Source organism: Dipodomys merriami, unplaced genomic scaffold (genome assembly GCF_024711535.1).
Source record: "Dipodomys merriami isolate MVZ:Mamm:240054 unplaced genomic scaffold, mDipMer1.0.p SCAF_13, whole genome shotgun sequence".
Taxonomy (NCBI): domain Eukaryota; kingdom Metazoa; phylum Chordata; class Mammalia; order Rodentia; family Heteromyidae; genus Dipodomys; species Dipodomys merriami.
Genome location: NW_027202604.1, coordinates 328,744 through 356,638, shown reverse-complemented (window position 1 = coordinate 356,638; position 27,895 = coordinate 328,744). Strand labels below are relative to the sequence as shown.

Sequence of the window (27,895 nt, the reverse complement as noted above, 5' to 3'; positions counted from 1 at the left end):
TAGCTTCTCACTTAAAAACATGTTCAAGAAATATTAATGTTCTGGCCACGCCTAAGAAAATAGGGAAATAGGAAACTAAGATTTCTCTTGGAGGAAAAGTTTAAAGTGCTCTGTGATGCTAGAGTTAAACAATAAACTTCACTGAGTGTGCTAAGTGTCTCTGAGATATAGGCAGATCATTCTTTGACCTTGGTCCTCACCTCCTCCAATAGGGGAAGAGCTAGGTGTTGGCTTCAAGTCAAGCATTCCACATTCCTGTACTAGGCTGCTCACTTCTACCTCATTGTTGGGCATACCCAGTCTTCTTGCTTCCACTTCAGATACTATATCCAAAAATACACTTGTGAATAAGTTCTGCTTTTTTTTTGCAGTTTCTTTAAAAAATAAGCTTTTTATTGTGAAAATATGGTACAAAGGGGTTACAGTTACATGAGCAAGGTAGTGAGTATATTTCTTATCAAGCATTGTTTTTTTAACTCAGCCTGGGCACTGTCCCTGAGCCCTTCAGCTCAAGGCGAGAACACTCTACCACTTGATCCACAGAGCCATTTCAGGTTTTCTGGTGGTTAATTGTTATTGTTGTTGTTTTTTGGGGGGTCCAGTTGTGGGGCCTGAACTCTGGGCCTGACCACTGTCCCTCAGCTCTTCAGCTCAAGGCTAGCGCTCTACCACTTGAGCCACAGCGCCACTTCTGGCTTTCTTTCTTTTTGCTTATGTGGTGCTGAGGAATCGAACCCAGGGCCTCAGGCATGCAAGGCAGGTGCTCCACCACTGAGCCACCTTCCCAGCCCCTCTGGTGGTTAATTGGAGATAAGAGTCTCACGGACTTTTCTGCCCAGGCTGGCTTTGAACCACGATCCTCAGATCTCAGCCTCCTGAGTAGCTAGGATTACAGGCATGAGCCACTAGCACCTAGCTATGTTGAATATTTTAAATGGCTCTGGTTGGAAGCTTCTTCCTTTTCTCACATATTTTGTTGATCAGCCATGCACAGTAAGTAATCACCTTCCAGTGCACTCAAATTTCTTCACTATGTTGGTTCTGATTAGGTTTGGGAATTATTGAATTAGTTGCCAACTGATTATGAGTGCAAAATTATTTAAATGAGATTCTTGTTCTGTTCATAATTATAGGGTTTTAACAGATCTGTTTTTGCAGACTGTTATAAACAGGAATCCTCTTGAGCACATCCATGTAAGTTCTCCATAAGGATAGGGCAGGTAATTTTTTTGTTAATCTCTCAGATGCTTTATCAGAAGAAGGGTCACACTAAAACGTCTGACTCTGTCCTCTTAGGCTCACCTGATCTTCACCTTCTGCCCAGATCAGGAACCACAATTGCTTCCTCATCTCCATATGAAATTCTGTTGAGAAACATTATTCCTAGTGCTCTATGAACAAAGCCAAATTACTTTTGGAATATTCCCTGAAACTCTGGAATCCAGATAGGAATTGAGGAAACAGCACAACATCTCTTCCCTTCTCTCCACGATCCGTTGATTGATTTGTAGATTATTGTTCTTTACTTTGAGCCATCTGAAACAGAATGTTGGGCCTAATATCTTTTTGTTTACATTTTTAAAATTATTATTATCTGTAAATAGTTGTACAAAGAAGTTCCCATTCTACAGTACAGTATATGAGTACAAGGTATCTGACAACATTGTCACCCATCACTCCTAACCCATCCCTTCTCTCACTTTTTTTTTAAATTGAGATTAGGTGATTACACATATTTCACAGTATTGTGGAATAGTGATACTAAGTTAAAGTCACAAACACATTTTAACCTTCATAAGGCAAATTGTCATGGTCATGGTCTATAAAGTCTTTTTTTTCTACTAATTTTTATGTTTTATTCTCAAACTCAGAGCATACAAAGAAAAGTTCTGCAAAAGGAGAAGTTTCAGCCTCAAATGGATGTAACATTCTCCAGATAATTTCCCAAGAAGTCAGAATATTTGTTAGATCTTTACATGGATAAAAATACTAAAATAGGGCTGGGAAGGTAGCTCAGTGGTAAAGTGCTTATCTTGCATGCATGAGACCCTGGGTTTGCTTCTTCCGCACCACATAAGCAGAAAAAGCCAGAAGTAGTGCTATGGTTCAAGTGGTAGAGTGTTAGCCTTGAGCTGAAGAGATGAGGGACAGCGCCTAAGCCCAGAGTTCAGGCCTCACAACCAACCAAAACCAAACTAACTAACTAACTAAAACAAGGAGGAAGTGGAAGAGCATAAGAAGGAGGAAGAGGAAGACTTTTAGAATAAACAAAACAGAATGACTTATTCAGAAACAGCTCTGATATATGCTCCTTACAGTTTTCATACCCAACAATACCAAGGAACGTCTTTATAGGCATAACATTTTCTCCAGACCTCAAAGAGGTGACCCCAAGGAAGATGTATGAAAACTCAAAGGTAGGAATAAGCTTCAACATTTAGAGTAGGTCAGCAGTTCCTAAACACCTGCGTCTGTGTTGATGTCACCCAGTGAGCTTTTTCTCCTCCTTTACTATACCAATTCCAAGGCTAGCCTGCTGGCAAACCTGTACACACTGAATCTCAGGAGAGGGACACCAATAAGCTGATGGACCTAATTGATGGAGCAGCATATAGGAAGCATTGTTTTAATGAGATGGGTCAGCTACTCCTAGTCCAAACTCTCCTTCTCTCTACATGGAGAGGCTGGCACACTTCGGTGCTAGAAATATAAAGTAAACAGCAATTGGCTTTTCAGTGCAAGTGTTTCTAGAAAGGGGGTAATGGGTGATGGTTCAGGACCATGTCTCAGGAGTAAGGGTGTGAGAGGAGACAAACCTGTCGTTTGCACACAGGTTGGCACAAGATGATGGGTCAGAAAGACAGTCAACACAGAGAGGGTGTAAGCCTACTTCCAGATGTCCCAAGGCCATCAGAAGGGATCAGCAGCACAAACTGAACATGAGCATCTTGATATGCAGCAGCTGCTTATGACATGTGCATGGAACTGGAGTGGTTCAATGGTATGCTGGTTGTGGCCCAGCTGGTCAGTGGCTTAGCTTTAACTGTTTGACCCAGGTCTTCTGACCCCACTTTTAGTTTGCTTAACTCTCTAGGGCACATGTACTTATGGAAATTTTCTTAATGGCACACATTTTGAGCCCAGCTGTGATGGAGGCTGAAGAGTTGGCTTTTGTGCCCTGGGAAGGGTAGAGACGGATCTGTTACATGCTTGGAATTAAAGGCAGACCAACTTTAGAGGGTTTCTGCAGACAAACAAGACAGGGGTGGACTCTTTAAGGGATAAGGGGGTGATTGGCCCTGCCCAGTGCCTCAACTGTCTCTAGCTGGGGCACAAGACAATGGGGAGTCACTGTGTTTTCCTAAGCAAGAGTGTGGTATGAAAACTGTCAGCACAAAGCAGGCATGGAACTCGTATTTTCAATTAATGATAGAATGTCTCCTGAGATCAGATTGCTAGACCATCTCTGCTCATAAGACCCTGTTTTGAGGTTGCTGAATTTTTGGCTACCCTCTAAGACATGTTCTTGTTATTGCACACTTAACAGAAGTTAGTTGGTTTAAGTCTTTTATTAATGTATCTTCCACTTCTACTCCCGGAATAAAATAATAGCTTCCTGAAGGTCTTGTGTGATTTTTTTTCCTTAAGTTTACTCAATTTTGGTCCAAATTTTCATGACTTTTAACTGTCATGTGCCAGGTTAATTATCATGTCATTCCAAATGAATAAGAATTTTGTGTGCTAATGTTAGAGAAAATTGGTTAGATCCTACAAATTGCTTCCTTATGTGTTAAGAATGAATCTTTCAATTTGGGTATTTATTTACCTGTATTTCTCTTTATGGAAAAAAAGATAGTTGAGGTGGAGCTAAAATTGCTGCATTTCAGAAGAGGGGAGAGGAGAAAGGGGGGGAGGAGAGAAAGACAGAGTTGGGGGAGGATGACTATCATTCGTACGACTACTCTATTATCCTTACATATTGATTGCTGCCATTTGAATTGTGTAGGGATGGTAGAAAATGAAGATCTCCAGTGAGTGGGTGTTTACTGTTAGTATGTTCTGCTCTTTGATTTGTTTGAGTTTCTTACTGGTGTGTTTTAAACAAACACATGCTTTATATTTGGGTTGCATGCTCATCTGGTTGAGAATTAGTGTATCAGTGTTGTTGCACATCCTTGACACTTTGTAAGTCTGTGTTTGATTAGTTCCTTAATTAATAACATGATTTGCTTTGTTTTATTGCAGCACAAAAAGGTCCAACCAATGCAGCATCACAGGAAAGGCATGAGAGCATGCCAGATGTTTTAAAAATAACTCAGTTTTTACAATTTGTGTTGATTCAGTGTCGAAAGGAATTCAAAAATATAAATACTATAAATTTTCATTCTGTTGTTGAAAAGTATGTAGGGAATTTTTTGTTGTTGTTTTTTGTCAGTTATGGGCCTGAACTCTGGGCCTGGGCGCTATCCCTCAGCTCTTCAGCTCAAGGCTAGCGCTCTACCACTTGAGCCACAGCACCACTTCTGGCTTTTTCTGCTTATGTGGTGCTGAGGAATTGAACCCAGGGCCTCATGCATGCAAGGCAAGCACTCTACCACTGAGCCACCTTCCCAGCCCTGTAAGTGAATTTTTTTAAGCGAGGTTTTGGCTCAGGTAAACGAGAGTTTATCATGTTTTCTTATGATGCATCATAAGATGATAGAAAGTTCTTATACTCAGCACCAAAAAATAAATCCCATATTAGCAAGATCAATAGAAAGCCCACGGATTGGGAGAAGATCTTTACTAGCCATACAACGGACAAGGGTCTCATATCTAAAATATACTTGGAACTCAAAAAATTAAACCCCCAACAACAAATCCTCAAAGAAACAACTGCCCAATAAATAAGTGGGCGGAAGACTTAAAGAGAAACTTCTCTGAAGAAGAAAGAAGGATGGCCAATAGACACATGAAGAAATGTTCAACATCCCTAGCCATAAAAGAAATGCAAATCAAAACAACATTGAGATATCACCTCACCCCAGTTAGAACGGCAAAAATCAAGAACTCTAACAACAACAGATGCTGGAGGGGATGTGGACAGAAAGGAACCTTACTTCATTGTTGGTGGGAATGTAAACTTGTACAACCACTTCGGAAAGCAGTATGGAGGTTCCTCAAAAGACTTCACATAGATCTCCCCTATGACCCAGCAATCCCACTTTTGGGCATTTACCCAAATGTTTACAAACAAGACCACACTAAAGCTACCAGCACAACTATGTTTATTGCAGCATTATTTACCATAACTGAGATATGGAACCAACCCAGATGTCCCTCAGCAGATGAATGGATCAAGAAAATGTGGTATATATACACAATGGAATTCTATGCCTCCATCAGAAAGAATGACATTTCCCCATTTGTTAGGAAATGGAAAGGTTTGGAAAAAATTATATTAAGTGAAGTAAGCCAGGCCCAAAGAAACATAGGTCCCATGGTTTCCCTTATTTGCAATATCTAGTATATGTATGAGTCAAGCGGAAAAGGTCAGATAATGTGATGTCAGGAAAATGAACCCTTAGATATGTATTTTAATGTTTTTTTTCTTTCATGCATGTGTTTCTAACGCATTTATGAGATTATCTCTTTGTTGCTTTGTATGTCCCTCCCCCACAGTATAACCCCTGCTTTCACTATATTTGATGTCAGTATAACTTGTGGAGGAAATGGGGAAAAACCAGTTGTTTAAGGATACAGGTGCACCTGTTGCAACAATGAGAAGTACAAGTTGTCATGTCCAAAACGAGCTTTACAATGTCGGTGCGGGGGGCGGGGGGGAGGAGAAGGATTGGGATTGGGGGGGAGGGGGGAGGCTGGGAAGGGATGTGAAGGGTAAACCAAAGGAGGGTGCAATGCTTGGTAAGAAATGTACGCATTATCCTGCCCATGTAATTGTAACCCCTCTGTATAGTATGTTCACAAATAAAATAAAATTAAATTTTTAAAAATCCCATATTGATGAATGTTTGCATACGTATATTTTTCAACCTGAAATGTATCAGTTACCTATTTTTAGATTGAAAAAGCTATTTGAAGAATATGTAAAACTTCAGCAGTTTAGTCCACTTTCAGATTATGAAGTTCAAGAAGAAGAAATGAATGGCACAAAAATGAAATTTAGAAAATGAAATAATTCAAGGAGTGAAACTATAAAACCTAGAAAGCAAAAATCATCTCATTCTTTGGATTATGATGAGGATAGAGTCAAAGAATTGATTAACTTAATTCAGTGTAGGAAAAAAAATGTGGGTGGGGACTCAGACACTGAAGATAAGAGAAGCAAATCTGTCATGAAGAGGAAACTTGAGGATCTACCTGAAAATATGAGAAAACTTGCCAAAACAAGTAATTTACCTGAAAATTGCCATCTGTTTGAAGGTAAACTAGCACATTGTTCATATTATAAGAACTGAAAATACACAAAACAAGTTTTTTTTTTCTCTAATACAAGGATCTGTAAATTAAAAAGGTTGGGGCCAAAAATGTGTCTTGGTGTTTTTAAAGAAAAACATTGGCATAGTTGGGACAAGGACTGCTTATGACTCATGAAGCTAAAATATTTGTCGTTTCTTAGCCTGATACATCAGATTTCTGAATTGTTTGGTTGAGGACAGTATGACAAAATTTATACTCAGTTACTATACTGATCAGAGCTCTTAATCTTTAACCCTTTATTTTCATAAGTAAATAAGTATTAGTCTAGAACATTGGGTTCTTACAGGATATTGCTTCATGAAAGAAGGGACCTTTTGAGTTTAAAATGAAAGACTTAGATATAAACTTAGGAATGACTGACTTTCTGCTTTTACTTGCTTGCTTGCTTTGCTTTGCTAGACTCTTGCCAGTTGACAGAATGATAGATTCTTATCTAAGTGTGTTAATAAGTATTGCAAATAATTTAAAACATGTTTTTCTTTTAGGGTTTTTGGATTTTAACACTGCTAGTCCATAAGCATGAAGTAAGTTCTTTTGCAGTCCAGGATCTTCATTGTAATATTTTTACATTTTGGGGCTATTGTTCATTATTACTGATTGTGACAGATCTGAGTATTCTTCTATTAAGTTTTTTTTGCAATTTTTTAAAAAATTGTGATTGATTGCATAACTTTCACAAATTTCACAGTATTGTGAGATAGTGATATAAAAGTCACAAACACTTTCTAACATTCATGGTACAAATTGTCTTTATCGTGGTCTATAAAGTTGATGAGTTCTATGAGCTTTGACAATACAGTTATTCTTCCACATCAGGTATATGTACATTTTTTTCCTTTTGCTTAGTGTCAGGTGTTCCCTCTTTCCTGCTCATTCCCTCCCTCTGGTCACTGCCATTGAGTTGCTTAGTTCATTTTGATCAATGACCAGTGCAGCTGATGGGTCCCACTGTTGTATGTTTTCCCAATTCCTTCTGCTTCTGTGTCTTCCTCCTAGTTTCCCTCTGAGTGCACATATATATCATATATGTAGTCAGCAGCATGAGGTCATTTAGTAATGATTCGACCAGATGTGTGGAGGTCCTTTGTTTCTCAAGGCTTGTTGAAAAATATTTTAAGCCTCAGATGATTGTATAAGGAAATGATAATTTAACATGTTTATGTTTGTAGTGCTTCAATCATAATTTCCATCATTTATTTTTCTTCTCTTCTCAGACTTTTTTTTTTTTTTTTTTTGTTGGTCGTGGGGCTTGAACTCTGGGCCTGGGCGTTGTCCCTCAGCTCTTCAGCTCAAGGCGAGCGCTCTACCACTTGAGCTACAGCGCCACTTCCGGTTTTCTGGTGGTTTTATTGGAGATAGGAGTCTCACGGTCTTTCTTGCCCGGGCTGGCTTTGAACCGCGATCCTCAGATCTCAGCCTCCTGAGTAGCTAGGATTACAGGCGTGAGCCACCAGCGCCCGGCAGACTTATTTTTTTTATTGAGAAATTTTACTTGTCTTCTCAACTATATCTCTTTGTTGGACAGATTAGTATCTACACACTTGCATGTTCACAACAGCCTATATTTGTGTCTTGTATTTTGCTTTTCTACCCTTTCCTTTTTTTATGTTTTACACTATGCTACTTGTAGCCATGTGTGTTGCTTAAATTTTTAAAGCACATTTTTAAAGTACATTTCACAAGGCTGAGAAGTTGGCTCAGTGGTAGAGTGCTTTCCTCACATACATGAGGCCCTGGGTTTGATTTCTCAGCACCACTAAGCAGAAAACAGCCAGAAGTAGCAGTGTGGCTCAAGTGGTAGGGTGCTAGCCCTGAACTGAAGAGCTGAGGGTCAGTGCCCAGACCCAGAGTTCAGCCCCCACGACAGATTAAAAAAAAAAAAGTACATTTCACCAGCCATATCATTGTTGGACAACATAGACAATATTTCGGTCATTGTATAGTTTTATTTATCATATTTTTTATATTTGCCTTACTAGATTTGTATGCTTGTCCATATTCTCATCTCCTTGGTGTCCTTCTTGGCTTATTAATTCTATGACTCATGTTAGTGTCATGTTCTTCTTAATATTAGTTTGTTAACTTGCATCTAGTTTCATCTTCTATACTTTTCAAGACATTGTTAAGTATAGCCATGCTTTATGTTCTTTTTCACACCTTTTTTGGTTAAAGATTGCCATCGCCAATCTTTTATTTCTTTTCTTTTGAAGCATCTTTCATTTTTCAAGTTTTATGTCTTTATTTGTGAGTTCCCTTTTCAGAATATTCATTTTATCTCTTGTGTTTATCTACTTCTTTTTTTTCTTTATCTAATTCTAAAGATAAATCAGTGCTGGTGCTCAACCTGTTGACATTAATACTTATTGTTTTATACTATTGACCTTTGTCTTGATATATATATATATATATATATATATATATATATATATATATCTTGATATATATATATGTACACATACACAATATACATGTATATTGTTCATTGCTTTTGAGACAGTGTTCTGCTATGTACAGTCCAATCTGGCCTCAAACTCATGATCTTCCTTTCTCAGTCTCTCAAGTGTTGGGATTACAGGTGTGTACTACCACACCCTGTTTGACCTGTATCTTCAGAATTAAGTGCTATATCTTTCAGAATTTATATTTATAGACTCAGTGCTTAAGTAGTAGGCATTATTATCCTCATTGTGCAGATGAGAAATCCATCCTAGGCAAGTTAAATGAAGTTATCTAAAGTTGGATAAATAGTAGAATAGTTGGGTAAATAGTAGAATCCATACTTTGACTTGATTCTAACCAATTTTACTATATTCCCTAGCACTGAGCATATTTAATAAGCATTCAGTAAATTATTCATTTTTTGTATCAACTTAATTGGTAACTGACAGTTCTTTACATATGAAAAGGTTAAGGGTGAAAATCATCAAGAATTTAAATAGTGGGGAAGCCATACTAATTATTTAAAAGCCCTAGGAGAAATGATGGTGGAAGAAGTATAGATAAACTGAAAGTAGTGGTTCTCAGACTTGGATTTCTAGGTATTTCTCCCTTGTTTCTTTTTTGTCATTTTGTACATTTTGTTTCTTTTAAAACATTGCTCTTGATTTGGTGGTAAACTCACTCATTTTATAAGATAATCTTTAGCTGGGCATGATGGTATCCAGTTGCACAGGAAGTAGAGGGGGGAGGATTGTAAATTGGAGGCCAGCCCGGGTAAATATAGCACTCCATCTCACAAACAAAATACAAGGGAGAAAAGGGTTGGATTCGGTGGCTTAAGTGGAATGGTTACTCTCAATTCATTCCTTGTACTACTTTTAACTTGAAATCAGGGTTGTTTTTTTCTGAGGTTTAATCTATATAGTGTGCCCATTTTTTAAGCATATACTTATGAGCTTTGATAGTTATGTTACCATTACTCCTTATACCATTACTCCTTTATTATCCCCAAAAGTTGCTCTGTGATCTTTTGCAATTTATCTCATTCCATTCAACTACTGATTCTCTTTGTAAAAAAAATAATCCTACAGATAATTTTTGCTGCTTTACAATTTTATATTATTAGTCATAATTACGTATAGTTATAATTAGACTGTAATTCAAATTTGTGTTTACTCTGCTTCTTTTATATTTGCTGGGATACATTGTACCCTTCTTATATTGAGAATCTTGATATCATTCAGGCTTTTACCTAGTCCTGTTCCAGCATTTTAAAGAATATGACTTCCTGAATGTTCCCTTTGAAAACGTATTAAATATGTTGGCACTGGAGATTAACAAGATTTATGCATGCTTGGAACTCTGTCTTAACATGTTTTATTGCAGATTCCCTTTTTGTTTTGGGTGGAGAGTTCTTCAGTATCTCTAGCCTAGCTTTATTATGGATTTAAGTATTTTTATCATTCAAGATAATGGTTAACTTAATCTCCCTCCCACCCCCAACCCCCATGCCAGAGTTACTTTTGCTTTAGTTGTTAACTGTACTGTTTCCTACAACTAGAATCATGTCTTCAGTCCAACTATTTGCTCATTATTTTGGAGGATGTGGTTTTTGTGAACTTTTGTCTATGCTTGCTTTTGAATCATGATCCTCTTATCTGAGTAGGGATTATAGGGTGAGTTGCTAGGGCTTAGCTTGTGATAATCCTGCTTTAGCTTCTGGAATGCTAGGCTTACAGCTGTGTGCTACCACATCTGGACTAAGGTTTAAATTTTGAGTCTGGTCAATGCCTTTTGGACAAAATAAAGATATTGAGGAAATAGCAGTAAAATTAAATCTTCTATTTAAGTATTTTAAATGTAATTTGCATCTCCTAACAATTGGCAAGATAATAAATGCAAACTTTTTTTCTTTGTGAAATATTTCTCATTGTGATTTCGAAGTAAAGTTTAAGAAGGTAACTATAGTTAAGTTTAATTTGTATTTCTATTTTTTGTCAGTCATGGGGGCTGAACTCTGGGCCTAGGCGCTGTCTCTCAGCTCTTCAGCTCAAGGCTAGCACCCTACCACTTGAGCCACAGTGTCACTTCTGGCTTTTTTCTGCTAACGTGGTGCTGAAGAATCAAACCCAGGGCCTCATGCATGCGAGGCAAGCACTATACCACTGAGCCAACTTCCCAGCCCCTAATTTTTAATTTTAACTTTTTTTTTTTTTTTTGGTCCGGTCGTGGGGCCTAAACTCTGGGCCTGGGCACTGTCCCTCAGCTCTTCAGCTCAAGGCTAGCGCTCTACCACTTGAGCCACAGCGCCACTTCCTGCTTTTTTCTTTTTGCTTATGTGGTGCTGAGGAATCGAACCCAGGGTCTCAGGCATGCAAGGCAAGCACTCTACCACTGAGCCCTACCGTCCCATCCCCCTAACTTTTATTTTTTTAACCAAAGACTTAATTCATGGAATCAGGTTTTCTAAGCCAAGCTCTGTACTATTTGAGCTGTGTTCCAAGTTCTTTCATGTCTTCATTTGTTTTTCAAGAAGGCTCTCATGCTAACTTTGCTAACCTTGAAATGGGATCCTTCTGTCTCACCAACTCCTGAATAGAGACCTGTGATTACAGGTGTCTATCACCATGTCTGGCCGCAGTTACAATTATTAATATATGTTATATCTATATTTACAACTTCATGCGTGAGTTCATTTTTCTTATTAAAGAAATGGTTAGCTGGGTACTGGTGGCTCATGCCTGTAATCCTAGCTACTCAGGAGGCTGAGATCTGAGGATCGCGGTTCAAAGCCAGCCCGGCCAAGAGAGACCATGAGACTCCTATCTCCAATAAAGCACCAGAAAACCGGAAGTGGCGCTGTAGCTCAAGTGGTAGAACCTCGCCTTGAGTTGAAGCGCTGAGGGACAGCGCCCAGGCCCAGAGTTCAAGCCCCACAGCCGACCAAAAAAAAAAAAAAAAGATTAAAATATATACTAATTTTCACTTAGGAAGAGTTATAGCCTTTGTGTAAAATTTTAGAGCCATATTTGTACATGGTTGTGTTTATTTGTAAAAATCTATGCCCTTATTTGAGTTTCTACTCATAATTGGATTTTTTTTCCCCTCTTTTTGTGTGTGTGGGTGGGGGGAAGTGGTGAGATGAGCTCAGGGTTTGGGTACTGTCGCTGAGCTTTTATTTGTGTAAGGTTAGCACTCTACCACTTTAAGCCACAGGGCCACTTCCAGTTTTTGAGTGGTTACTTAGAGCTGAGTCTCGGGACTTTTCTGCCTGGGCTGGCTTTGGACTGGAATCCTTAGTTCTCAGCCTCCTGAGAAGTTAGGATTACAGGCATGAGCCACTGGCACCTGGCTGCAATGGATGCTTTAAAACTAATTTTTAGTAAGGATTTATTTTATTATAAAAGTAGATGGTAGAGATGTCGGTGGCTCACACTTGTAATCCTAACTACTGAGGGGCTGATAGCTGTGGATCATAGTTGGAAGCCAGTCTAGGCAGTAAAGTTCATGAGATTCTTATCTCCCAAGTAGATACAACAAAAAACAAAGCTGTTCTGACTGCTCTCTCTCTCTCTCTCTCTCTCTCTCTCTCTCTCTCTCTCTCTCTCTCTGTGTCTCACACACACACACACACACACAGAGTTAAATAGGGACAAATAAAGACTGGATGGCAACTGTTATCTGCTGCTTTTTAATTCTTTCTGAGCTGAGGCAGTACATGTGGCCATGTTGTCTAGCCACTCCCAACCATTAGACAGTGGGGCTATGTGGCCAAGAGGGATGCTTCTTATAAAAATAAAAAATACAGTTGAAAAATAATTTTAAGGTGTATTTGGTAATAAAATACAGGGGCTTACACACTTCAAGAAATAACTTTTCTTTCTTTGGTTTCAGAGTCTCCACAACCTGTTGCCTTAGTTGGACATGATGATGACTGGAGACTGCAACAGCAAGATACCTCTAACTCCAATAATTCTAATGTCAAAACATTGTTTAATTGGCTCTCAGAAACACTTGCAAATGCACGCCATTCTGATGCATCTCTGACAGACACAGTGAACAAAGCTTTAGGATTGAGTACTGATGATGCCTATGAAGAAGAACTGAGACATGAGTATGAGTTAAACTGTGCATCAGATAGGAAAAATTATGTGCAGTCAAATTGCGCAAAAATTGAAAATGTACATTTTAAGAATGCTCAGAGAGCCGGGCGCTGGTGGCTCACGCCTGTAATCCTAGCTACTCAGGAGGCTGAGATCTGAGGATCGCGGTTCAAAGCCAGCCCGGGCAGGAGAGACCGTGAGACTCCTATCTCCAATAAACCACCAGAAAACTGGAAGTGGTGCTGTAGCTCAAGTGGTAGAGTGCTCGCCTTGAGCTGAAGAGCTGAGGGACAGCGCCCAGGCCCAGAGTTCAAGCCCCACGACCGACAAAAAAAAAAAAAAGAATGCTCAGAGTCCACAGCTAGAAGTTGACACATCTTTACAGTTTCCTGTTACTATTTCTGCTGGTGAAATAGGCACTGGCCATAAGCTGCATTTGATAGAAGTGAGCATGGTTTTTGGTTATCTTTTTTTACTTTTGTTAGAAAGTTTATATGTGAGAAGGTGGAGGGTGTGTGCTTTGGGTTTTTTTTTTTTTGTTTGTTTGTTTTTGAAGAATTAAGAAGTACTTCTAAGTAAAGATGTCTGTCCTGGAGGGTATTTATAACTTGCTACCAAGAGATAAATGCTGAAGTAGTTGTTTTCCTTCCTGCTTATAGGCTTTATATGTAGTCTAAGGTTTCCCTGTTGTGATGAAAGTAAGGCTGGACAATGTTTGTCAAAAAAATGGCCTATTGGGAGTTAATTCATATTGTTTCATAATAAAATTGAGTCCTCAAAACTTTTGCCACTTTCTGCTAGCAGTAACAAAACTCAAAGGTGAAGCAGATGAAGCAACTGAACTCAGTGCACCAGTGTAACAAATAAGGTTAGGTACTTTGTATCTCTCATGCAAATAGGAATCCAATTTAATTATGGTGTGTGCTTAGAGTACTGATTTCTAGCTGAGAAACAGTCTTGTCTCCCTGAAGAAATGTCTGCATCAATTGAGAACAATACTAGATGGCACCATATTTCCTAAAGGATTATTTCTAAATTATTCTATTTTGAATAAAAGTCATATATATATATATATATATATATGGAGCCATTCTCCATATAATTTTGGGATGTTTATTTTAGGGGTGAAATATTGAGAGGCTTAAATGATGAGGAATATATAGTAGGCATTGGGATACTAATCTATATTATTAATACTTTCCAATATATTTAATACATAGTTGATAGGAGTGAGCTGACCATAGCTTGCTATGTCTTGTAACTATAAATTATGCCCATTCATTTTAGTATTGTTTGTGACTACCTTTACCCTACAATGACAAAATTTAGTCCTACAAAGCCCTAAATTACCTCTTGTCTGGTGCTGTATCTTTAAAATTTAAGTAAAGGTGTAGTTACTCCTTTAATTCATTATCAAAGTAATGTTTGGAAAGGGGAAATAAAAGACTATATATAAATATATAGTTATTATATTGCTGTCTTTTGTAATACTTAAATTGAAGGTGGAATTTCCTGTGAAAAATAGTTGTCTGTTTTAATGACTTGAAAATAAAGCTATTGAATATGTACTTTAATTTTTAGGATGCAAATTTAATTAACGTCAATCAATAATTTTGAAGAGTGCAGTTTGTGTCCCACTGTTCCCATTGAACATGGATTCCATAGACAACAGTCTAAGTAATGTTGAAGAGACTGAAATACACTGGAAATTGATTCCCATTACAGGTAATGCAAGTATGCCAAGAGATACATTAAACCATTGGGCAAGAATAGTTTGGCAGATGTTTAAAGATTGTCATTTGCAAACATTGTAATTTCTCTGTCTACAGCTACATGGTCTTACTACTCCCAAGTGCTTATTCATCTTTTTAAAATATTTTTGGAAATGCTTTCAAGGCACAACTTTGCTATTCCTTTTTTAAACTTTAGAAAGGAAATAATGAGTAACTTATTGCTGAAAAATTGCCTTCTTGTGACTTACAACCTATGAGACCTCCAAAGGTTCTAAGAAGAATTTCCAAGACTAGAGTTTCCATAGGCTTTTAAACACTTTCTCTACTTGGTACCTTGCTAGAAAGGTCAAGAAGCCTGGCCATGATAATCGTAAGGGAACCAGTCCTCTTTTCTGAGCTGCAGAAACCAGCTTGAGACACATAGAATAGAGAAGTTGATAGGTGATGATTATCCTAATAGTTCTGCATTTAAGCACCTTAACTTGATGGGGAGAGTCTTTTGAAGCAGTGCATCTAGGTGTTAGGCTGTCGTCACCTGAAGGAAAAGGAAGCAACTTTCCATTTTTGAATAACTCTTAGGCAAAAGGTATAATGTTCTGATTTCTAAACATTTGGGGTTATCTGAAAGGTGCTTAATAGGGGTCAATGAAGAGAGTCTACAAATAATGGGTACTTTTCTTCAGGAACAAATGCAAGAAGTCCAGAAGACCATCTGGGGAAACATGATGAGAAACAAACACCAGGTGAGAAGGCTTTCTTTAAGTTCTGCTAAATACAAAGAATTTTGAACAGTATCATATTTATATTTCAATCATTAAATTGAATTACATCACATTCTTATTATGGAGTTTTGGGGGGAGTCACTGAATATTCATAGTTATTTTCTTCATTTACAATAGATAATGATTTGTAATGTTTTCCTAATGCATTTCTGAAAAATATCACATAAGAATTTCCAGAGACTATATATATTATATAATATCCAGATAGTTTAAGACAATTCCATGCAGACAACTCTGGACATTATTTTCCTGCTAAAGAGTGGTGATATTTTTGTTTCCATTTTTTTGTAGCTTGTATCTTACAACAGAAATCTTAAGCATGTGGTGTTTTTTTGTTTGTTTGCTTGTTTTAGTTGAAGCTGAAAACTAAATGATTTAGTAGATCCTACCCTTTTGGAATTAAAAAAAGAAAAAAATTAGCTCCTCCCGAAAATGATGAGTTATAAAGTACAAAAATAATATAACAGGGCTGGTAAGGTGGCTCAGTGGTAGAGCACTTGCCTTGCATGCCTGAGACCCTGGGTTCGATTCCTGAGTACCATATAAGCAAAAAGAAAAAAGCCAGAAGTGGCACTGTGGCTCAAGTGGTAGAGTGCTAGCCTTGAGCTGAAGAGCTGAGGGACAACGCCCAGGCCGAGTTCAGGCCCCACGACCGGACCCAAAAAAAATATATATATAACATACAGGAAAGTTTATACATTTTAGTATATATTTCATAGAAGCTTAACATCTGTATATACTGTGACCACCACCCAAGACAATATATATTTTCAGCACCCTAGATTTCCTTCTGTATCTTTCCAGTCTGTACTTCACCTGTTCAGAGCGGGTAACCATTAATTAATTTCACTTACTTTACCATAGGTTTAGTTTTACTTCTTGAACTTCAGACAAATGGAACCCACACAAGTCCTTGTGTGTTTGATTCTTTACCTCAGTCTTCTATTAGGCTGTCATGCATGCTATCTATCAGTAATTCTTTCTCATTAGGAACCATGGGTATGCTTCTATATGCTCTGTAGGTATTGTACATTCTGCTTATTTGGGATACTGTAGTCATACTTTGTAACTGCAAGTACAAATAGCTCAATAATGTCACCTTTAGAGAACTCACAACTTCCCTTAAGTCTTATAAGTCTTTTGGCTTAAAAGTCAAAATACTGAGCCAGGCACTGGTGGCTCATGCCTCTATTTCTCGCTGGTGTTGATAGCCTGATGATGTTAAAAATTATACAATGAATTATTTGTTCTTTTTTTTTGGTTGTAGGGCCTGAACTCTGGGCCTGAGCACTGTCCCTCAGCTCTTCAGCTCAAGGCTAGTGCCCTACCACTTGAGCCACAGCACCACTTCCGGCTTTTTTCTTTTTGCTTATGTGGTGCTGAGGAATGGAACCCAGGGCCTCAGGCATGCAAGGCAAGCACTCTACCACTAAGCTACCTTCCCAGCCCACAATGAACTATTTGTATCTGGAGGTTTTATTGTATCTGATGAATCAATTCTAAATCCAGAAGTTGTCACAATTGGTAAGATTGCTCTTTTTGGATTGTATTGCCTCTTCCATCTTTTCTAGTTTTTCTTTTATTGATTTTTTTATTTTATTTATTTTTGGGGGCCTGGTCATGGGCCCTGAACTCTGGGCCTGGGCGCTGTCCCTCAGCTCTTCAGCTCAAGGCTAGCACTTGAGCCACAGCGCCACTTCCGGATAAATTTCTAAAATATTTCTAAAATAAATGCTATAAATAAATAATGCTATAAATAAATAAATATAAATAAATGCTATTTCTAAAATAAATGCTATAAAAATAGCCTAAATGCAATTTTTGATATTTAGTAAAAGTGAAGAGTTAGTTATTTATTTTGGTGCCCATATCAGGGCTTGAACTCAGGGCCTTGTTCTCTCACTTGGCTTTTTCACTCAAGGTTGTCTCTGAACTGAAATCCTTACATCTTAGCTGTCTGTAAGGCATGAGTCACCAGCTCTTGGCTAATTTTTTAATAATCCTATTACACCTCAAGAGTTCATGAAAGACAACAGCTTAAACAGCAACTCCAGACTTTATGGTAAGTAGAAAGTATCTATAGGATTTTTAAATGACCAGACTGAAGCAACAGAAAAAAAAATTTACTAGGATTTTTACGAATTTTATTTTATTTACAAAAAGTCTTTTATTAACTTTTTAAAAAATCACAGCATTTTACTACATAATGTGCATGTTTTACATGAGTTTTTAAAAAAGAAATCTAATTAGGCTATTAAAATAGTTGAATGATGAGCACTGTTGAGAAGACAAAAATGACTTCCAACATTTAAAATGAAGAACTAAAACTCTCTTCTTGATTTGTACCTAACGACATGAAATTAGTTTCCAACTCCTTTTGCTTTTGAAGAAGTCCCTGAAAGAAAAAAAATGAAACATGCATTGTTTAGCTCTGCTAAAGTAAGCATCGGCACTATATTGGTGGGTACATACTCCTTCCTCTATACTTTAGGAGTTAATTCATAGGTACATTTAAGGGTACTTCACAAAGTCTTTCAAATGAGTAAAACCGGAAGTATGGAATGATTTTCTAGTTTTAGAAAGGGAAAGAATGGGTAACACATGACCAACTTCTTAAAATAAATGGTGGGGGAGAGATGTTAACATCTATGACTGGACTCTTAAAAAAAAGTTTATTTAAAAAAACCCAACTTGGAACTAAAGTCCAGTTATAAGTTTCAAAGATGGTGTAAAGTTACTATAATCTTAAATATTAGATATTAACCTGTTTAACGAGAGAGCATGGCCATAAAAATTGGTGTGGGAAAATGTCCAGTGAGCCTATTAAACCCAATCATTTCATATTGAACTACGTTCTTTGGGAGAGACAACACTGTGTTTTAAGCTGACAACACATAAATTTTGTCTTTGGTTTTAGGGTCTTATTGATCATGTTTGGATGTTTAAATGTACACATTTCTTAATAATAAAATTATCTCAGTATAATGACTGTCTCATGATTTCATACTAAAAAAATTTTTGAGACAGGGTCTTTGAATTTGTGATCCTCCTTGCCTCTTAGGTGCTGCATGTGTACACCATCACACCAAAAAATATTTGTAAAGATGGAAAGGAAATCCAAAGGAAGCCCCCCTTTTTTTTGAGATTAACTAGAGAAGCTAAAATGCAATTAGCCATGCAAATTTCCCTAATGTCACATCCACATGTGAAGAACACACACATCTATATATTCTTGGTTTTTTTTTATTTTGTTTTTAATCTCATACCTGTCGTAGTTCTGAAAGTCCTTTAAGAATTGCTTGTTGTCGATCCCTGTTCTTTACCAAGTTAGGATTAAGAAGTGGATCCCTGACAGAACCAAGAGCAAGTCGTTGCTCTTGGTTGCAATCTGAAACCAGACAATATTTATAAAAGCCAAATATATTTCTAAATAGTTTGCTGTAAGATTCATTAGTAAATTTATTTCCTAGAAAGCCTCACATACATACTGTAAAACTCTTAAAGATTTATAAAGTACAGCTGAGATGCTTTGTAGAACTACAGGTAGGAATTATTTAGAAGTGAATTTAGGGTTGGGGGTTCATAGATCTACAATATGTAGTTTACTTACCATGATCAGTCGAAGGCCTAGACAAGGGTGCATCTGGATCCAGGTAATATATCTCATTTGTTCGAACATAAGGAATAAAATGGGATGGTTCAAGCACTCCAGGTATTTCACCATCTTCTGACACTGTTTCTCTTTTGTGGCTATTTTTTAGTGGTGAGTGTAAGCTATCCGTCTGAGTTTGTTGGGTTCTGTTTTTTATTGCTGCAACTGGTGATGACAGTAAACTATTTAAAAAAAAAAAAGGCACAACAGACCAAAAAGCTTGAATAAGAAATAAATATATATAAAATAAATATATCTCTTTAATTAATTACATCTCTAATAATTTGAAATGTAATGACACCTTTAGGAATATCATGTAAGGAAGCCTAAAGTCTAAAAGTTTCATTTATGAAACAAGGCAAGAAAAGGGTGTTCATTGGAATTTTTACTAGCTACATGTATGTACTCAATACAAAGGGTAGAATTAAATTACAATTCTATCTGGGCTAACAAGTCTCATTTCTCCTTAGATAATTTTTCATAAATTAATGTCCTCACCACCTGAACTAAGCCCAACATGAGGCAACTCTAAAGCTGTCTTATGCACTCACAAAAGACAGATTAAGAAGTTAAAAAGTTACTATCTTTCCAATGACTTCTTCTGATTCAATCCAAGCATAATGCCTGTTTCACTGGTCATACTGAGATAAGTAAAAACTGTTTAGCTAAATCTGAAGATAGGAGAATGTCACCCATATATATTTTTTTTTTTTTGGTCCGGTTGTGGGGCCTGAACTCTGGGCCTGGACGCTGTCCCTCAGCTCTTCAGCTCAAAGCTAGCGCTCTACCACTGAGCTACCTTCCCAGCCCCAGCCATAGGTTTTTCTTAATCCCAGTCCAGCCAAAACCTATCCCTTAAACTACTAATCTTTTATCCCTTAAACTACTAACCTTCATCTGGTAACTGTACTCCTTTCACATTTTTATCTTCACCTTTTATGCCTAACCTTAGTAGACATGGAGCATGTGTTCTGTACCTCTTCAGAATCAAACATAAAGTGAATATACCTATAAAAGTAATGCACATACCTTTCTTCACTGAATGAATTAATTTTCATAGTTTCTTCTTCCTAAAAGGATATGTAAGTATAGAGAAGAGTATATAGCATTTTCAAGTGAAACCATGTACTTATGTTACTTGAAATCTATTTCTAATGTTGGTCAGAAAGGCATTTTTTCACAGTCAAACAAATAAAAAAATTCCTTAACTTCCAACTGGTTACTTATATGGACTATAAACAAGGATTTTTTTCTCTTTTTTTTTTTTTGGGTCCAGTCGTGGGGCCTAAACTCTGGGCCTGGGCGCTGTCCCTCAGCTCTTCAGCTCAAGGCTGGCACTCTACCACTTGAGCCACAGCACCACTTCCGGCTTTTTTCTTTTTGCTTATGTGGTGCTGAGGAATCAAACCCAGGGCCTCACAAATGCAAGGCAAGCACTCTACCACTGTGCCGCCTTCCCAGCCCTGCAGTCTGGCTTTGAACTCCTAATCCTGCCTCAGCCTCCCAGGTGCTGAAACAAATTACAGATGTATACTACAGGTTTCTTGAAGTCTAAATGTTTGCTTATGATAGTTCTGGGTATTGAACTTAGAGATGATGGTTCTGGGTATTGAACTTAGAGCCTAAAGCTTGCTAGCCAAGTGCTCACTCTACCCTACACTCTACCTCACACCAGCCCTTTTGCTTTTTTACCTTATCAAATAGGGTCTTATTTCTACCTAGCTACTCTCAGACTGTGAATCCCTTACTACTATCTGCATGTAGCTGGAATGCACCAAGCACAGCTTGCTTTTGAGATTTTTTTTTTGGGGGGGGGGGGGGGGTCGTGGGTCCCAGCCCGCTTTTGAGATTCTTTTAAGGGCCAAGTAGTAAATAAAATGTCAGAGTTTACAGCCATACATGGTGTTTTGCAGCATAAAGTCACTCACAAAAAGATTATTAAAACAAGTATGGTTGTATTCCTATAAGCCTTTATTTACAAAAAACAGCAGACTGATTTGCTAATAGAATCTAGTTTGCTAACCCCTAACATAAAATTTTGGAACTCATTTAGACAAACAAGAACTCTATCAAAACATGCATGTCTATAGAGAATTGTGAGATTTTGGTTTGTTTTGGGTTTTTTTTTTTTTTGCCAGTTCTGGGGCTTGAACTAGGGCCTGGACACTGTCCCTGAGCTGCTTTTGCTCAAGGCTAGCACTCTACTACTTGAGACACAGCATCACTACTGGCTTTTTCTGTGGTACTGAAGAATCAAACTCAGGGCTACATGCATGCTAGGCAAGCACTCTACCATCAAGCCACATTCCCCGCTGAGATTTGTGTTTTGAGTTTAGAAATTCATGCATGTTTAAAATGAGAAAGAGGAGCTTTACCTTGTTCATTACATGCCACCTGGTTTTTGACTCTGTTTCTGGATAGGATGAATGAAAATCTTCTGGCGAAGTGCCTCTATTTTGAGAAAGGTGTTCAGAATTATTTTTCTCTACCAATTGAAGCAGTTCCATCTGTCTTCTTACTTTTTTTTCTTCTCTCTGCTTTTGAAGCTGTTTAGGGTACTTTTCTGATGCTGGAACATACTTTTTGAGAGGCTTATTTATATTCCAAGTAGGCCTTGTGGGACATTTCTTCATGAGTTTTGTTTGTTTCTCTGTTATAGACTGATTACATTGCTCATTACACCAGCTATTTTCTTTTTCTAAGTTGCCTACTCTATCCTGATTTAGTTCTTGCTTGTCTTTCTTAGTGTTAAGCTGTCCATCAAATTCTACAGAACTCTGGGGAGAAGAACAATGTGTATTTTCCCTTTCTATCACTGATCCACAGTGTGATAATGTGTTAGTGAAATTTCTTGAAAGTAAGTCATCTAAAAAAAAAAAGATTATGACTTTTTAAACAGACATATAAAAGTTTACCACTTCTATCATTTTTCTCAAATGTTAAACAATGTTATTAGTTACACTTTAAGACTTCTAATTTTAAAACTGAAACTACCCACCTCTCATTACTTGCCCCCATGGCAACCAGTATGCTACTTTCTTTCTAGACATTCACTACTATAGATAATACCCCAGTAAATGGAGTTATATTGTTTTGTAATTGGCTTAAATACTTGCCATAACATTTAGTCAATAGCACGTATCAATTTCTTACTAAAGCTAATTCCACTATATAGTGTATACAACTTTTTACTACCATAATCATTGAGGCTATGAACACACTGTCTTTGAGGCCTTGCTTTACCTTTTTTCTTGTGCTAGTACTGAGGCTTGAAATCAGGGTTTATGTCCCTGCTTGGCCTTTTTGTTCAAAGATGGCACTCTACTACTTCAACAACATTTCCACTTTTAGTTTTTTGCTGGTTAACTGGAGATAAGAGTCCTGGGGACTTGTCTGCCCAGGCTTGCTTTGAACTACTGTATTCCAGTCTCAGCCTCCCAAATATTTAAGATTACAGGGCATGGGCCACCAAGGGGAGTGGGGAGGGGAAAAAACCCACTGACTTCCAACCCAAGACATTGCCTGATGATTTGAATTGAAAACCAGACATGAAAAGATGCTCATAAAGGGCTGGGAAGGTGGCTCAGTGGTAGAGCGCTTGCCTTGCATGCATGAGGCCCTGGGTTCGATTCCTCAGCACCACATGAGCAAAAAGAAAAAAGCCGGAAGTGGTACTGTGTCTCAAGTGGTTGAGCACGAGCCTTGAGCCGAAGAGCTAAGGGATAGCGCTCAGGCCCAGAGTTCAGGCGCACGACCGGACCAAAAAAATGTGCAGAACAAGCAAACCAGAAAATGAAGAGATTCCTCTGCTAACTTAATGGGTTACTAGATCAGAGTGAGGGGAAAGTTCTATAATTATGGTGACTGCTCAATTATTAGGAATATACTGAAAAATGCTAACTATGCCCATTAAAGGGTAAGTTTTGTGTAGGAGCTGTAGCTCAATGGTAAAACATTTGCTAAACCCGTAAGGTCCTGGGCAGGGGGTGGGGGCAGTAAATTTGTGACTCATATCTGAAATAAATCTAGTACAAAAAATTAAAAACCAAGAGATGCATTGGGGGCTCACTCATATATAATCATAGCTACTCAGGATGCCGTGATTCCTGGAAGATCACGGCTCAAAACCAACTGGGGCAGAAAAGTCTGTATAAGATTCCTTATCTCCAGTTAACAAGAAAAAGGCTATGGTGGCGAGTTCAAGCCAGTATCATTGAAAAAAAAATAGATCATTTTATTTTCTCATAAATCACAAGTTTTACACTTGAAATGGAACTCAGTACTAATGCTTTGGCCTTAAGGAAATTTCAAATAAAAATTTCGATATGAATACCTGTTTGCACACCAGTATCTTTCTTGGGAGAAGTAGTAGAACTGATACATGTATTTATTTTGCTGCCAGCTTCATCAGAGTCATGTCTTGAACTTGAAATCTTAGGGGACACCTTATCATCCACTTGCATTGCATCTACTGGCAATAGGAAAAAATATTTTTCAAATGAAAGACAGCATTATTAAGAGAAATTATGTGTAGGAGACTGGGATTGTAGCTTAGTGGTGGTACTTGCCTACCTTGCAAGACTAGGTCTGATTCAGCAGTGAAAAAAAAGTAAATACATACAGTAACTAAACATAGGACTTTACTCAGAATGAATGCTGCAATAAAAATTTCATTAAAAAGGTCTTGCCCATTACTGGATTTACAGAGCTCACTCAGTATTTTCTTTTTCTTTCTTTCTTTCTTTCTTTCTTTTTTTTTTTTTTTTTTTGCCGGTTGTGGGGCCTGAACTCTGGGCCTGGGCGCTGTCCCTCAGCTCTTCAGCTCAAGGCTAGCGCTTTACCACATTGAGCCACAGCACCACTTCCAGCTTTTTCTGCTTATGTGGTGCTGAGGAATGGAACCCAGGGCCTCATGCAAGCAAGGCAAGCACTCTTCCACTGAGCCACTTTCCCAGCCCCTCAGTAACTGCTTTCTTTGTAAAAATGCATACAAATTTATTTTATCAGTGTCATGATTGCTATAGACAATATGTAAGAAAAACTTATGTGTAAAAAGATACTGAAAACTTACTTAACTCTACTTCTAAGATAATTTCCTAAAAGCACTCCTATTTACTCAAGTTAGATTAGCTGAAGAGCTGAGGTTCCTTAAAATTTGTTTATTGTATGATAATGTTAGAAATAGACAAGTAGTTAAAATCATCTTCAAAACTTATGAAGTTCTGGGGCTGGGATGGTGGCTCAGTGGTAGAGCGCTTGCCTTGCATGCCTGAGGCCCTGAGTTCCATTCCTCAGCACCACATAAGCAAAAAGAAAAAAGCTGGAAGTGGTGCTGTGGCTCAAGTGGTAGAGCACTAGCCTTGAGCTGAAGAGCTGAGGGACAGCGCCCAGGCCCAGAGTTCAGGCCCCATGACCAGACCCAAAAACAAAAAAAAAAAATTATGAAGTTCTGGTTAGTCACTTACCATCAAGATTTTTCATCAATCTAGAAGTATCATGTCCTTTTTGAGCCAATTCTCGGATTCGCTGTTCTTGTTTCAGTCTCAGTGCTAACTCCTGTGCTCTCTGCATTTTTTGGTATAGCTCATTTGTCTTGAGAGTCATGATTTCCTACGAACATAGTCAGGTATATGGTTATTAAATTGACTACTCTCAGTATTTCCTAAGCTTTCCTGGATGTCAGGCACTTTTCTGGATCCTTGTGATTATTATAAATATTCAAAGAATACACTATTTATGGACTTCATGTGCTATCACATCAACGTTGCAGCCTTAGATGACTTAAGTCAATGAAATGGGAACCTACACCACATGTCCCTTTACCGGCCAATATTCATTGAGTGCCCAGCCAGAAAAGATAAGAAACTATTCTATTGCTAAACTTTTAGTCTTTGGAAACTGAATGCCACTATATGATTGCCCTTTGTGAATTGGCTCAATCATGGCACCTGACAACACTCTACTTCCTGTATCTAAATCATTTAATAGAAAAGCTCTCCTAGCTATTGAGATACTCTCTTTGAATTGGCTCTTATTTTAGCAAAAGGACTACTAATACAGCCACCGATTATTTCATCAATGCCAACCATTTTGCAAAAGGAGCTTCTTTTTTCATTGGTAGATAAGGATAGAAATGCCCATCATTTCTATACAGAATTACATTATAATCATGGTTGACAAATGAAGTATACACACCTCTAATATATAATATATAGGAGATAACAATCACATATATGGATGATTAGCATTATGCTATAATTCATCTTGATCCATTTGCACAAAGGCCAGTTAATACAACTTTTGAGAACTTAATCATGTGAAAAAATAAAACATTTTTAAGAATCTCTCATTTTCCCAATTTTCTATTCAAAATTTTAATGCCTCCACTTGTATTTCACCACTTCAAAATACAACTTGAAGTGCTGGATGTGGCTCATGCCTATAATCCTACCTACTGAAAAAGCTGAAATCTTAGCATCTTGGTTCAAAGCCAGCCTGGGGAAAAAAGACTCCTCTCCAATTAACGAGCAAAAAGCTGGAAATAGAGGTGTGGCTTAAGTGGTAGAGTGCCAGCCTTAAGGCAAAAAGCCAAGATAGCAAGAGGCCCTGAGATCAAGTGTCAGTAACTTCAAAGTTATTATTCCTCTGCAAACATATACTATTAATTCTAAAATGTTAAATGTAAATACCCACTTCCTTTTGTTTTTGCTTAAGGATATCCTCTTCATACTGTTTCTGCATCTTTTCCCGTTCCCGTGATAAGCGTTGGTCTTCTTCTTGTTCTTCCTTCTTTCTTTGTTCTTCTTCTAGTTGTTTTTTTCTGCGCTTTTCTTCTACCTGCGCAGTGATTGCTTTCTAGTCATAAATAATTCAGAAATCGTTGTCACAAAAATCAGAGGAGCATTTGCTTTGGTGATGAAAATAAATCTGTTTTATCAGTACTTAAAATGACAAAATTGTAGTTCATTTGGTTTATTTGTCCAGTTAAGCGCTACATTGCTTTTTTGTTGTTGTTGTTTTTCCCCTTCAATTCCACCATGGCCATTAGAAGAACTGATACAAAAATAACTGAATGAAACTTAGGGTATGGCTCAGTCATAGAGCACTTACCTATCATATACAATAAACTCTAGACTTGATTCCCCAGAACAAGGGGGGTGGGGGGGGAGAAGAAAAGCAACTGAAGAAATAATCTCAATACTTTAAATACTGCTTGATAAATAACAGAGCCTCTAATTTTTTTTTTAAATGGTTGGTACTGTCTTTGAATTGAGAGCTTTGTGATTTGCTTGGCAGGTACTCTACTGATCCATGCCTCCAGAACTTATTTTGTCCTGGTTATTTTGAGACAGGGTCTTACCATGATTGTCTTACTACTTTATGTTTCCCATAATAACTAGGATGACAAGTGCACATCACCATGCTTAGCCTCTTCCACTGAGATGGAATTTCACAACCTGTTATTTCTTTGGCCTAGGCTGGCTTTGAAATGTGATCCTTTTGATCTAAGCCTCCAAAATAGCTAGGATTGCAAGCATGAGCCACCATGTCCAACTAGATGCTCCAAATTAACTCTACCAAATTATTCATGCATTAAAGTGCTTAAAGAATTATGCAGTTTAGTAGAGTGTTGAACACCTAGTACCTGGACTATAGTCCCAGCCATTCAGGAGACTGAGATGGGAAGATGATCTGAGCCCATGAGTTAGGAGCTTAGGAAAAAAAAGACTGGGAATATGAAAAAAGAACTACCACAAAAGATTATTAAGTCCCTTTAATCTTAAACTAAATAGGAGTTTTAACATCTTAATATTTGCTAGATTTCTTAAACAAAATTGTATGTCAATCCCCATATTGTTTCCTCTTAAGAATTATCAGCTGAGGGCTGAGAAGGTGGCTCAGTGGTAGAGCGCTTGCCTTGCATGCCTGAGGCCCTGGGTTCGATTCCTCAGCACCACATAAGCAAAAAGAAAAAAGCCGGAAGTGGCGCTGTGGCTCAAGTGGTAGAGTACTAGCCTTGAGCTGAAGAGCTGAGGGACAGCACCCAGGCCCAGAGTTCAGGCCCCACGACCGGACCCAAAAAAAAAAAAAAAAAAAAAATTATCAGCCTAAATAGAACTCTTGGGAAATAAACTGATGAAAAAAATAACCAATACTAACCTAAAGACAGTACAAATTCATATACAGAACTTACAAGTTAAAGGCTATTGGAGAGTAGTGGCATGAATACTAACAATGCAGTGTGGATAGAAATTAGCTTTAGCATAGAATGGAACAGGACCTTTGCATATAAGCTTATACCAAAATTATAATTTCCATTTACTTAAGTGTATGTAGATGTTGACCATTACTAAGGCAAAACTTTTTACAATGTCATACCTGATGTTCTAACTGTTTTTGTCGCCGCCTATTCCGTTCCTCAATCTGTGCTGGGTCCAAGAGAGCAGTCATAGAACGGAGAAAGCTGACAATATATATAAATTAGCTATTTAAAACAATAAGGTAGGCTCAACAAAATAAACCATTTCTGCTTCACATATATCAATCATTTCTATTTCACACAAAAATACTAACATAAAACCAACTGGACATACTACTATTAAAACACACTTTTTTTTTTGTCGGTTGTGGGGCTTGAACTCTGGGCCTGGGCACTGTCCCTCAGCTCTACAGCTCAAGGCTAGCACTCTACCACTTGAGCCACAG

General features: G+C 37.8%; 2 protein-coding genes across 22 annotated transcripts in view; one reads left to right on the top strand and one right to left on the bottom strand.

Moving 5' to 3' along the window:
* LOC138824597 (coiled-coil domain-containing protein 66-like) overlaps positions 1 to 27,895 on the top strand; it is an 81,695-nt gene that overhangs the window by 53,496 nt on the left and 304 nt on the right. For 8 of the 17 annotated variants that reach the window (XM_070018450.1, XM_070018444.1, XM_070018439.1 and 5 more), the window contains 4 exons: positions 12,814 to 13,467; positions 14,604 to 14,747; positions 15,439 to 15,498; positions 16,805 to 17,282. Coding sequence is in view for 2 of the 17 variants with exons in the window: in XM_070018462.1 (XP_069874563.1) it covers positions 6,966 to 7,004; positions 12,814 to 12,837 (63 nt within the window). In the remaining 15 variants the exon portion in view is untranslated. Of the gene's footprint in view, positions 1 to 4,245; positions 4,875 to 6,965; positions 7,005 to 12,813; positions 13,468 to 14,603; positions 14,748 to 15,438; positions 15,499 to 16,804; positions 17,283 to 27,895 lie in introns of those variants that run through there. The other 9 variants (XM_070018443.1, XM_070018440.1, XM_070018462.1 and 6 more) reach the window with 6 other exon arrangements.
* The window catches only part of Ccdc66 (coiled-coil domain containing 66), a 33,398-nt gene continuing 23,207 nt past the window's right edge, over positions 17,705 to 27,895 (bottom strand). For 2 of the 5 annotated variants that reach the window (XM_070018438.1, XM_070018437.1), the window contains exons 6-14: positions 27,569 to 27,653; positions 25,883 to 26,044; positions 24,655 to 24,799; positions 23,523 to 23,660; positions 21,565 to 22,055; positions 20,219 to 20,259; positions 19,148 to 19,371; positions 18,804 to 18,925; positions 17,709 to 17,932 (exon numbers count right to left, since the gene is read on the bottom strand). In XM_070018438.1, coding sequence (XP_069874539.1) covers positions 17,846 to 17,932; positions 18,804 to 18,925; positions 19,148 to 19,371; positions 20,219 to 20,259; positions 21,565 to 22,055; positions 23,523 to 23,660; positions 24,655 to 24,799; positions 25,883 to 26,044; positions 27,569 to 27,653 — 1,495 coding nt within the window. In that variant the 3' untranslated portion in view covers positions 17,709 to 17,845. Of the gene's footprint in view, positions 17,933 to 18,803; positions 18,926 to 19,147; positions 19,372 to 20,218; positions 20,260 to 21,564; positions 22,056 to 23,522; positions 23,661 to 24,654; positions 24,800 to 25,882; positions 26,045 to 27,568; positions 27,654 to 27,895 lie in introns of all 5 variants that reach the window. The other 3 variants (XM_070018434.1, XM_070018436.1, XM_070018435.1) reach the window with 3 other exon arrangements.